At 44.6% G+C, this 12,430-nt stretch overlaps 1 protein-coding gene and 1 long non-coding RNA gene across 3 annotated transcripts in view; one reads left to right on the forward strand and one right to left on the reverse strand.

Moving 5' to 3' along the window:
• Positions 1-1,067: 1,067 nt before the first annotated feature.
• The window catches only part of NSD1 (nuclear receptor binding SET domain protein 1), a 140,560-nt gene continuing 129,197 nt past the window's right edge, over positions 1,068-12,430 (reverse strand). For both annotated transcript variants that reach the window (XM_077757238.1, XM_077757239.1), the window contains exons 21-23: positions 11,010-11,116; positions 9,040-9,244; positions 1,068-7,476 (exon numbers count right to left, since the gene is read on the reverse strand). In XM_077757238.1, coding sequence (XP_077613364.1) covers positions 5,846-7,476; positions 9,040-9,244; positions 11,010-11,116 — 1,943 coding nt within the window. In that variant the 3' untranslated portion in view covers positions 1,068-5,845. The remainder of the gene's footprint in view (positions 7,477-9,039; positions 9,245-11,009; positions 11,117-12,430) is intronic.
• Positions 6,254-8,848, forward strand: LOC144225953 (uncharacterized). The gene is made up of 3 exons (XR_013333482.1): positions 6,254-6,335; positions 6,433-6,547; positions 8,652-8,848. It is a non-coding gene; the product is annotated as an uncharacterized LOC144225953 (long non-coding RNA).

A 12,430-nucleotide genomic window follows, 5' to 3' on the forward strand; every position in this document is an offset into this window, starting at 1 on the left:
CCCAGGGAAGCAGCTGAGATAATGGAGAAACAAAGGACCTTCTTCTGTTCTTTAGGGGAGACAAAGATAGGTGAGAGATTGTGGTTGGGGCAATGCAAAGCTCACGTTTCCATCTTGGTATTGAGAAGAGCAAGGCAGGCACTTAAATGGTGTCCAGATATCAAAGGGTCAAGCACTCCTATCTCACTGGTTGGTTCTACCACTATTGTTGTCTAGGTCCATGAGTCATGTCTGTGGCTCAGACCTTAAGCTTCCCAGCAATATCTTAACAATGTGGGTTAATGGGAGAAGAATCAGAAGTTCTGCAAGACAGAAAGGTCTCCTAGATCCAGACTGGGATCCAGTTCAGCTATCAACAGAAAAGGACCTTAACTCGGCTGAGTTTCTCATCTGTAAAATGAGGTGACCATCACCAAGTTCAGGATGCTCAAGATCTGGAAAAAGTGACTCTAGTTAACTCTAGGCCTGAATGCTTGTCTTCTCATGCTACTCTTCCCCAGAGCTTTGTGCTGAAGGGGCAGGAAGTTCAGGACTACGTGAGGAGGAGACAGACTCCCAAGACTCCCCCAAAGTATATTTTTGGGCCTTAGGCATATATCTGTAGACAGGGCTGGTGCTTCCTCTTCAACTAAAAAGCATACGCCAGTCCTTTCCAGTTATGAGAGGCCTGGGCCAGGTTTTCTACACTGCCTAGCATCTATCTCTGAAGAACTAAAAATGTGGCCAGAATGGCCAGACTCACACTCTGAAAGTACTATGGTTCCACTTCCCTTTTTAAAACCAATTCCTCAAAATATCCTTCCTTCATGGGTAATGGAAGCTTCCTGTATAGGGGCTAGAACAGACACCGGCCACTCCCAAAGGAAGTGAAAACCATTCTGGCAGATGGTGGCTGCTGCGAGAAAACCCATACAACTCCTAGGAGATGCTTAGAGGGGCTACCTCCACCATGTCCCCGACCTGGGAACTATCTCAGGGGCTGGCTTCTGCTCTCACCCACACACATCCTCCCTCCTGTTACGCTACATCTCCCCACGGACAACAAACAAAACACAGGGCAAGGGCCATAAGAGTAAAGTTAAACTTTACTTTACAGTAATTTTTTTTTCTATATACAAAGAATTACAGTACATGTTTATGGGGACTCCTACAGGGCTCCCCTCTTTTTCACTAAGAGTTTCACTTACAGCTGACCATCTATGGGGGGAAGGGGCAAAAGACCAGTGATGGACCTCGGCCAACACCCCCCCCAACACACCTTTCTTAAAAATATAGAGATTTGTATTGTCAGCTTGTTTCTTTGCCAAGACTTAGAAAGCTGCTCTTCCATGCGCTCCTGTGTGCTGCACTCACCCATCTTCAACACACTCCTCTACATGCACACACAGGCAGCACCCACCTTGGACCTGGAGACCACCTGCTCTCTGCCCCTCCCCTGGAAGTCTAAAGCACCAGGACCATTCACTTCTGCTCCTGTTCCCTGGGCTCATCTCCTGTCCACATTTACTGGACTTCCAGGGTGTTGCACCGGAAGCCCCTCAATAGCCGGATGTTTTGAAAGCCATGGGAAAGCAGCTCCAGAGAAGGGACCATGTAAGAGTTTAACATGATTTTGCTTATGCTGGTAGGAAACATTTCTCCTCAGGTGGTGGATTTCTAATTAAAATAAACTCTTTCCACCTCCTTAAGAAATATTACCCTTAATCTTCATAAGCGGTAGAGGTGCTCCCATGAGAGTGGAAGAGGTAGAGAGGGGCAGAAGGTAACTGAAGGAGAACCCCAGAGTAGGAGCTCTCTACCAAACTGTCCTAGGCAGTGTGGACGGAGGCTACACCAGGTGACAAGGTGACACCAGCCCTGAGAAACTCAATGACCACCCTCATCTGGATACAGCATCTCTTCCACCTAGGACTGCGCTGAACCACTCCAGGGTCAGGTGCAGGCTTCGCTGAGGCTCTGCCTTCTTCTCTAATAGAGCCTCAAAGAAACCATTCTACATGAAACTTCTTCCTCCCAAACAGGAACCCGAGTTTCTCAAGTCACCAGTCCCTCAACCCTTGGCAGTGCTTATTTATATCAGAAAATTAGCACCATCATTACATTTTTGTGTGTTCAAAGCAATTATCTATTCTTATTTCAATTTTACTACAGCAACCTCTGGCCCTGCTGCATTGGCCCTAGGAAGCTCAGCTGAGAGCTCACTGGCTGCAGCCAACGAAAGTCTCATGCAGCAGCTACCTAGCTCTAAGTGATCTGGAATGTCTAGCACACGAAGCAGCCCGAGCATTATTCAGCAGGAAAAGGGGCTTGTGGCAGCTCCTTTCTTGTCATGATCTCCGGTTAGGACACTGCGTCACTCTGACCTCCTGGATGACAAACCCCAAGAGGATGACAATATCCTCCAAAAAGCCTTAGGAGAAAATCCACTTTATAGGAGCTGAGGGCAAAATCCATCCACACTTAGTGCTTTCCTGATTCCTCTCCACAGGGGAAGCTGCCAGGACCAGATTTCTTTCCTGCCACTCTGTTCTCATGATGCAACCCGGGAGTCCAGCTCCAGTGAGTAGATGCTGCTGAGCCTGGGAAAGGATCGCTGATGCACTTTGTGCCCTGATTGTAGTGTGGGGTAGAGAATGTGAAGATAAAATAATTATTTTCATCGATGCTAAAGATGCAGATTTGGTAGTTTTTCTTTAGAGGATCAACAAACACAGTGATTTAAATCACCTCAAACTCAGTAACTTCAGGGGGAAGCAGACATTTAAAAACCTGGGATGCTTCTGTAGCAAAGACAGTTATTTTGCTATTAGAATGAGTTTGCTCCAGGCAAAACAAATGAGGCTTTGAATTCAAATTTCAACAGTTTTTCTGACTTAACAGGGCTAGGAGAAGCATTGGTTCTTTAGCTACCTATGGAAGCCATGGCTTCCCCCTCTGAAACACTTCCTGAGGACTGGCTTAGAGGCAGACACTCTTTGAGATCCTGATTTCCAGGGACTTGGCCAAATACCAAAATGCTATCCTGCACAAAGATCAGGAGTTTCTAAGAGAAAAGCTTTCCTTTTAACTGCCAATTCATGTCCTCTGGAGAAAAGGTCTCAGTACAAGACTCCAGGAAGAGCCCCCAAGGGCTGGCAAGGTCACTCCCTCACCACTGTCCTTTATGCAAGGGTCTCAATTTCCCAGAGTCCAGTCCTTGGACTCTGCTTCTAATTGTACAGTGACTGCTTTCACGTTAACAATCTGGTATCAGATGCTGCTGTCAGTGGACCTGATAGCTGAATTTCTAGTTTCCATTCCACCGAAGAGTCTTTCAATAACCCTCAAAAAAGCCTGGCTGTCCATCCATTTAGATAAAGAACTGCCACCATCCCCACCCCACCCCCAAACCAAGCACAAAAGTTGTTTTCCCAGACAGGTCTGGAAGGAAGTTTCCAGTAAATGGTGGAGAATGGAAAGAACCAAACCAAAATCACAAAGTGGCCAATCATGGCCCACCTTTCCCTTAACTCCTTGTCCTGTGAGACATATCTTGAGCGGCTGTCAAGTCAATTACCTACCAAAGCCTACTTCAGAGAAGCTATTTAAGGATCAAACTTCTCCACTTAAAATTTTTTACATAGCCTGCACATACCCCGCCCCCCCCAAATTCACAGTTTATTTCATGAAACAAAGAGCTACGGTAATTTAACACACAACATAGTGAAAGGAGATTCTGACAGTGCAGTGGGAATAGCTTTTTCTGATCACAACTACTGATGACAGGAGAGAAAAGGGCACAGGACTGGCACCAAGCAAACCCTACTCATACAGCCTAAGAGATTAAGGAAAGGGACCTACTAGCTGCAGTTATATACTTATTCTCACACATGATAAATACTTAATATAATGAACTTTAATGTTCTGGGTGGATTTCTTTAAAAATATCTTTTCCATGGTTTAAAATTTTTTTAAAAGAAAATAAGATGCTTTGTTTTCTCTTCCTTTTAAACAAAGAGCATTTCCTCTCTCATGATATGGGAAGAGAGACAGGATGGAAAGGGGAGAACTAGGCAGGTGGAATTTACAGAGGAGATTCCGAGGTCTAAGTGAGATGCAGAGATATGCCCCCAAACTTGGGACAGCCCTGCCCAGCCTCGTACCTCTGCCTGAGTTCAAGCGTCTCATCCTGAGACAGACTTTGGGAAATAAAAGCAAATTTTTCTTCTAATCTTTATATAAAGCGCAAATGCTTCTGTAACTATTGTTCCCTCCTTAGAAGTGATACGGGCAACCTTGATAGGAACTTAGGAGGAGGAAATTGGGACAAAATACAGAATCCTGCTGAGGGTGTAAAAGCCGTGAGACAGAATGGCCAGGAGACATTTGGGTCAGGAGATGGCCTGTTGGCTAAAGCTGCTGGCTAAGTTGGCAAAGCAGAGAGGTAAACACATTTGGTCTAGGGACAAAGGAGGGGTGAATGAATGGGAAGGAACTGGCCAAACAGCACTTCCTGTTGGCAGTTGGTGAGCTGGGTGAATAGTAGGGCAGGGTAGCACCAACAGATTTCCCAGCCCTTGGGCCCCAGCTCAGGGCAGCAGTAACAGATAATCAGCAGTTATGAGGAATCATATCTCAGACTGGACATTGCTCTAAACACCGTATCTTGCCGGTCATAGGGGAGAGGTTCTGGCTTGCCTTTGAACTAAATTAGCAGGCAGGTGCTCTTAATATAGAACACAGCAATTCTCAGGGATAGGGTGGTAGAACTCACCAGTGAAGGAGGGGACTCCCTCCATTTAGGTAGGAGGGCAAAGGATCAAAAGAGAAGCAATTTTCCATCAGGACCTGGGACTCTCCCTGAGCTTGTGGTAGATCTAGCCCAGAGCTTGCCAGAGATTCCCTATGTCCACTGCCTGACTCTGAAATCTGAAAGCACCTGAGTTTGGGGGGCAGGCATGGAGTGGGTTGATGTAAAAGGAAAAAAACCAGTAGAAAAGAAAGGTAAGCTTGCCAATTGCCTTCTTGTACTCTGAGAAAGCTACATCCTTGTAGAGCTCAGCCCCCAAATCAGCTGCTCTGCCAGGACAGAGCTTTAGACTCTGCCCAGCCAGCAGCTCCACTTGGCCTTGATGCAACCCCCTCTTGCCTGCAGAGAAGACCCCCACATAAGGGTGTGTGCATAAACATGCACACTCAACCAGGGGACACTTACTCAACACAACCACTTCTGGGGCCACAGAGGACATTACGAAATGAGTCTGTGGAACCCCAGGGCCCCTCAGAACTTCCTGTTATTTCCCAGTCAAAGGTTCGTGAAAATAGCCTGGGACCCAGGCAGGAAGGTTAGGCTCACAGGGATCAGGTCTTCTTTATCTCTGTATCTCCTGTCAGTGACTAGCACCTGGCCTAGCACATGTGAATGATCAAGAAATCACCACTGATATGAATAGATGTCAGTTCCTCCCAAGTGTTCATCAGGTGCCCTCAGTGGGGCTCTGTAGAGCTAGAGAAATAGCTTTGAGAGCCCCTCTAGCTTCCAACCTAACCAGTGGAATTGAATCCCATGCTTGACTCCAGAGTGGACTTTTTATTTCAAGTTACCATGTGTAAAGGTTGGAGGAAAAAGACCCAAGTCTGTCTGTCTCCTTGGTTGGGGCCCACTTGGATTTCCATACATGGTTTACACAACCACATGCCCCCACTGGCTAATGTCACAAGAGTTCTGAGTGTTGGGATATAAGGAAAGAATAACAGTGGGAAAGTGTTGGGGTCTGTTTTTTTTTTAAGAGAGGAAAAGAAAGATGATTTCCCTTCCCCAAGAACCCTGGGGGCAGCTGGTCTGGTCATGTGACATTTACTTGTATTATTTCTGTTCTGACTCTGCACACGTGTGACTGGAAGGAGCCTGGTTAAGAGCTGGAAGTGTATTTTGCTCTGGTTTAGGGTCTTGCCCTCTTCCAAGAGACCAGCAAGTCTGTGCCAATGTCTGTGTGCTCCCAGAGGACCAGCAAGACGGTGATATTGTCTGTCCAGCCACCATGGGCCAGAGCCCTGGCCCTGGTGAGGCCTTTCCCAGGGCCCAGGGACTCTGCTCTGTGGTTGCCAACTTCTTCTCTTCAGTACAGAGGGAGGATGGGGCCTTCCCAAGGGGCCTGAAGGACTGCCCACTCTTGGCAGCAAGTCCAGGTAGTTGCTGGCCTCCGGCCATCTGCTTCACCTGCTTCACGAGGCCCGATGCTTGACCAGGAGGCCCTGATGTCTGCTCTACCCCCGCAGATGCTCTTCCTGAGGCCGGAGTTGTTGGCTCATATAAAAAAGCCTTGGCAGGGGACTGAGAGAGAAGTCTGGCCTGGGTGAGTGATTTAACCGCTTGCCAGGGGTGCTCCAAAGGGACTGCTGCTTTCCCCGGTGGCTGCAGGACAGGATCTGCCACATTGCCTCTCTCTACAGCCCTCGGCATCTGCCCTAGACCTTTGCTGGCAGTCCATGAGCTTGATTCCAACACCGGCATCTTCTCATCAATCTGTGATGTGACCTCATGAGGTGAAGCAGCCCGTTCTTTCTGGTGAGGAGTTAAGTCTATGAGATCCATGACCAAAGCAGCTCTATTTTTTGACTGAGTATTCTGGTCCACAGGCCTCAGTGCTTTTTCCTTAGCTACCAGGGTCTGGACCACAGCTGACAGTACTTTGTCAGGAGGTGGGAGTCTCTGGGACAAAGGAGCATGGGATTTGTCTGGGGGCCTGTCTGAAGTCTGGGGTTTGGGACCGCTGGTGACTAGCAGTCTGTCAGGCGGTGGAAGTCTTAGGCCAGTAGGGACTGGGGTTTTCTCCAGCGACTGGGGCCGTGGGCTGGCAGCACCTATGGATTTATCCATCCTTGGGTCAGCCGTCCCCAGAGGTCTTTCCAGTGGTTGGGACCTGACTGAGGGTGAGGAGCTTATGCCGGTCACTGGAGAGGGTTTGTCAGATAGTTGGGGTCTTGGTCCTGCCACTGCAGGTGGCCTGTCCAGTGGCTTCTGGCTGGATACCAAGGATTGGGGTTTGGTCCCCGACCCAGCAAGGTCCCTGACCCTATCTACAGGCTGGGGCCTGGAGTCAGTTCTGTCAGGAGGTCTTTCAGGCAGCGGTGGCCTCTGACAAGTTCCTGCCAGAGCTTTTTTGGACAGTGACAGTGTCTGGTTGGTGTCAGCAGGCAGCTTATCCATCATCTTGGGCCCCTGAGCAGCCACTCCTGATGAATGCTCTGCCAGGTGAGTGCCTGGGCCTGGAGGCAGCGGTACTGGGGGAGGCACATACTCACGGATCTCCCCAGGTTCCAGAGGATTGGGCCCACAGGGGTCATGCTCAGTACAAGACAAACGCCCATCCAACTTGGAGATGAAGAGCATCCCTTCCCGATGCTGCTTACAAAAGGAACTGGGACACATCTCACAGAAGGAGGCTGCTTCCTTCCCACAGATGTCACATTGATGCCAAGGACACTCCCATTTCCCTGAAAACACAGATGTGAAACAAATGTTTAGGAAAATAAGCAAGGCACATGAAATGGGCCATGGCTCTGAGCCTGGGTCAAAGGAGTGATTTCAAACTGCCACCTTCTGCAGAGAGCTCATGCCACTCACCCAACACCTCCCCGTGCCCCAAAGTCTCAGATTTTCCTGTACAACACATAAAAATAAAAGCCAAATACCAAGCAGCAATTGAGTATCAACTAAATATAGAGTCAGAGGTAATTTCTTATTACTATGACTATTTCTAGCAAGGGGAAAAAAACCCAAAAGTCCCCTTAGATAGAATGTGAAGCTATTACTTCCGCAGTTTTGCAAACTCCATTTGTCTTATATAGCCTTTAAATATTCAACTCGAAGAGGATAATTAAACTCAGCTATTTAAACTTCTGTTTATTTGGTTATATTTAGGAACAGGTAGTAGATACACAAATGTGGAAAATGTGACATTTTCCTTTGCCCAATTTGAAGTCTTGAAACCAGCATAAACGTTACCTATACTGTCCACACAGAATCAGTGGAAAAGACCCTTACTTACCATCTATTTGCCCCTATTTTATAACACCTGAGAGTCTTTGCCACGGACAGCGTTTCTGCTTCGGCTCATAGTTTCCAAATAAACTATGCTAGCCCTGACTCCTGGCTCACAGGCAAGATCATTTCTACTGCACCCTGTGCCAGCTATCATCCTGTATTATTGATTTTGAAGTAAATCAACTGACAAGTCATCTTGTGGTCTTGCCCTCATACTACCTCCATTTCTATTATTTCATAACCGTGCTAACTGTACATTGAAGAAAAGCTAGTTCAGGGAAAAACTCCTCTCACTCTCACCCTAACGTTCTTCTCTTTCTGCAGTTCCTGGAAGCAGGCCACTAGTGATGTATAATTTCATCAGGAGTGGCTCCATACAGTTTTCATACCTCTGTCATCAAAAACAGACCACATATCCAAGTCCCTTTCTAACTCCAAGTAACAACTCAAAAGTTAGTGGCTTCTCCAGCTACAAATTCCTGGACACCTATTTGCCTAAGCAGCTCTCTCACGTGTTAGCTGATGCAGAGGAAGTGGCTGAAGGGGGCTAAAGGGGTATCTAGACCACAACTCACTGACCGCAATAACCCCAGACTCCATGCTGTCTTAACCTCTCTTTCTTTAGAAAGGAAACATGATTTAGTGGCCTTCAAGTCAGAAAACCTGGCTTTCAATCCAGCTCCTCCATCTATATGCTCTATTGTGACAAGTCATCTCACCAAACTGGACTCTCAGTTTCCTCATCTGCATCATGGGAAGGTGAAAAGGTCTCATCTTTATGGGTTGCTGGGAGGATAAAATAACATAACATAAATGTAAATAAAGTGCTTGACATATAATGAGTAAGCTTCTGTTCCCTTCTCTATAACCTAGAATTCCAAGCCTTTATGGTCATTTATTTCCAGAATGAGAACATGAACCATACCCCCTCAACACTATGCATGAGAAGACCAAGGGGCTGTCACAATTCCAGCAGAGAACAAAAAACGCTCTACATGGATTTTAGCACCCACCTGCTGGTCGCTTGGTTAGATTGAGACAGTCAGCGTGGTAAACTTTTGGGCAGCCTGGCTTCTTACAAGAGACGAGCTGGCCAGCATCTCCACAGCTGAAACACTCATCCTCTCGCTCCTTTGTGATCTCACCCTGGGTCCTGCGCTTCCCCTGTTGTTTCTTCTTGAATTTCTTTGACTTTTCTTCCGTGGCAATGGGTTGATTCTAGAGGTCAGATATTGAGCAGTCAGCATTCTGTTGATACATTAGTTATATGATCTTGACCAGGTTAACTATCCTCTCTGAGCCTCAGTCTCTCCTCTGGAAAGAGACAATCCTCATAGACTGTTGTAAAGATAAGAGAAAATGCAGGAAAGGCACCTGGCACATCATAGGTACCCAATATATACTTGCATTAATTCTAACTTTTCTATGAACTACTCCTGCCACCTGCATGAAATAAGAGAAATACACTTCATTTTGTTAATATAAAAGGCTGGTGTTAAAGGTTCCCCTTTTGTAAGTTTTATTTTTAGGTTTGGGCGTGTATGTTTGTGTGTGCATACATATTTCTTAATTTATTCAACAAACCTTCACTGAACACTTAGTAAGAGCCACATGCTAGGAAGACACAGAAAACTAATTCACTGTCTTTGCCCTCAACAAGCTATGTGCCTTCATCTATGTCAAATTAAAAACATGTTGACTACTCCCCAAGACAGACCCTGGTGCGGCCAGCACTTCTCCTCTGTGTTCCCTGTAGCACACACTTGCTTACCAAACCCCATGGTTTTTATCACATTATTTATGTTAGACTAGAAACATCCAGGATCGATTAAATTTATTACTGTCCCACAGTGATCTCCCATTTCTAAACTTCTCTCAAAATGCTCTCTCTCAGATTCATGTGTGAAATGTCACATAGATATTAAGGATGCAGAAAGTGATATCCCTAGTGAATATAACACCTTTACACTTGCGTTAAACATAGTTATTTTGATTTATATGGAATAAATCAACTGGACACCTTTAAGAACCAAGACCATTTAACCAACTGACTGAAGGAAAAATCCCAAAATTCAAAAAAATATAAAGATAATTATCCTTATTTAATAAAAGAATAATTGGTGGGTGTTCATTATCCTGTGTTTTTGAACCCCTATAGTTACTGGTTTCTATGCTAATTTGCATTTTTCAGTCCTTAATGTTGACTTCCATAATCAAAAAAGCATAATGGGAAATATCCAATTAGAGTAACTGTGTAGTTTACTCTTCATCAAAATTAAAGTTCAATTTTCAGTGTACTATAACTTATGATAGAGAAATCTGGATGTATATTCATCTATTATGGTCCATCCATTATACAGAAAATAAAACAGTCACTAAAGATGATGGTTAAGACGATGATGTGACAGCAAGGAAAAAATTTTATAGTATTTAAGAAATGCAGGACACAGACTTGCAAGCAATTCTTTACAGTTACAGAATTGTATGTCAGTTAAATGTACATAAAAACCCAGGAAGACACAGCAATATTTATACTTTGTTAAGATAAGATTAAGGGTCCTATGTTTATCTACAGTGTTATACTACATTTAGAATCTTAAATTCAATACTGGATTCTTTGACAGCTTTAAAAAGAGAGGGGAAGAAGGAGTCACAGACACCAAGAATCTAAGTAGCTTACTAGGAAAATGTAAGTGAGATTAGCTGAGACCAATAAAGACATGGAAAGTAACCTACTTTATGGATTCCTATTTTACAGCATTTTTAGCTAGAAAGGTATCACCAATTAGAAGTTAGACTGCTCAAAACACTTCAACAATACCCAAAGATCAGCTCTTATATAACCAAACTGATCATCAGAATGGTTCTTTAAGTGCCAGACCCCAATGTTGTTATTCCAAAGAGACATCTTAAACAGTCAGCCGTGCCATATTACAGAGGGAGGACCACACCATTATTCCCGATGGAAACGTTTGGAAGGTACCTTTGGCCTTACACCCAAAAAGCCACTGCAGTTTGGGGCTCCACATTTGCAAACAGTCTTTCCATTCCCAAGACATTCTAGGTTGTAGTTGAAGGTAAGTTCAGTCCCTGCATAAAACACCATGAAAATATTAATATCTATGGCTTTATTACGTTATTTCTTTAAAAAAATTTTTTTTAATGTTTATTTATTTTTGCGAGAGAGGCAGGCAAGCGAGCATAGGGTAGGGGCAGAGAGAGAGGGAGACACAGAATCTGAAGCAGGCTCCAGGCTCTGAGCTGTCAGCACATGGCCTAATGCAGGGCTCAAATGCACAAGGCGGGAGACCATGACTTAGGCTGAAATTGGACACTTAACTGAACCACCCAGGTGCCCCTAATTACATTATTTCTGTATTAATCACAAAGGATACTGACTTCCAAGAGAACAAATTTGGGGGAGGATAGAAAGGGGTTTATTTGGGCTCTGTGCTGACAGCTCAGAGTCTGTGGCCTGCTTCAGATTCTGAGTCTGTCTCTCTCTGCCCCTCCCCTGCTCGTGCTGCCTTTCTCTCTCTCTCAAAAATAAACATACATTAAAAAAAAAAAAAAAAAAGACTTATTAACTCTAACCCCACTATATTAATAAATTCTAATCCTGTAACATTATTAATCATCAAATACATTTAATAACAGAAAAACAAATGGCTCAGCAAGTTAATATTTAAAATAACCTTTACTACAGATGGTGATTATCCCAAGTTGTTTGTTTTCTAGCCATTCAGATTCTAAATATATTAATTCATTACCAAAAACTAACAAACAACAACTCATTGTGTACAGTGATTTGCTAGGCACTAGGAATGCAAGTATGAAGAAAACCTGTTGGTCTGTGCTAAACCTGGCAGAACTTAAGGGAGAGTCATCTCAATACAGTGTTAATGCCAGAGAACTCTATACCACAGACCTAAGGTCTGGCTTTAAATCCCTGTTACCACAACCTAGGTGGGTGATTTGAGCCCTGAGTACATTTGTTAAATGGAGAAACAATAATCTCACAAGCTTATATAGGATATTTGCAAAATATACATAGTCATAATTTGTAAACTTTAAAAAGAGATATCCAGGGGCAGCTAGGTGTCTCAGTCCGTCAGTTGAGGGACCGACCCTTGATTTTGGCTCAGATCATAATATCACAGTTCTTTGAATTCAAGCCCCAAGTCAGACAGTGAGGAGTCTGCATGGAATGCTCTCTCTCCCTCGCTCTCTCTGCCTCTCCTTGGTTCACATGCACTCACTCTCTCAAAAATAAATACATGAACTAAAACAAATATATTAAAGAAAAAAAAAGATATATGGATTTAAGGTACAAATTGTCCCCTTTCTGTCAAAAGTGCATTTTATCAGAACTGAAAGAACAAATAAAACACACCAACATTCAAA

The sequence above is a fragment of the Crocuta crocuta genome, unplaced genomic scaffold, assembly GCF_008692635.1.
Source record: "Crocuta crocuta isolate KB4526 unplaced genomic scaffold, BGI_CrCroc_1.0 scaffold131, whole genome shotgun sequence".
In the NCBI taxonomy this organism is placed as follows: domain Eukaryota; kingdom Metazoa; phylum Chordata; class Mammalia; order Carnivora; family Hyaenidae; genus Crocuta; species Crocuta crocuta.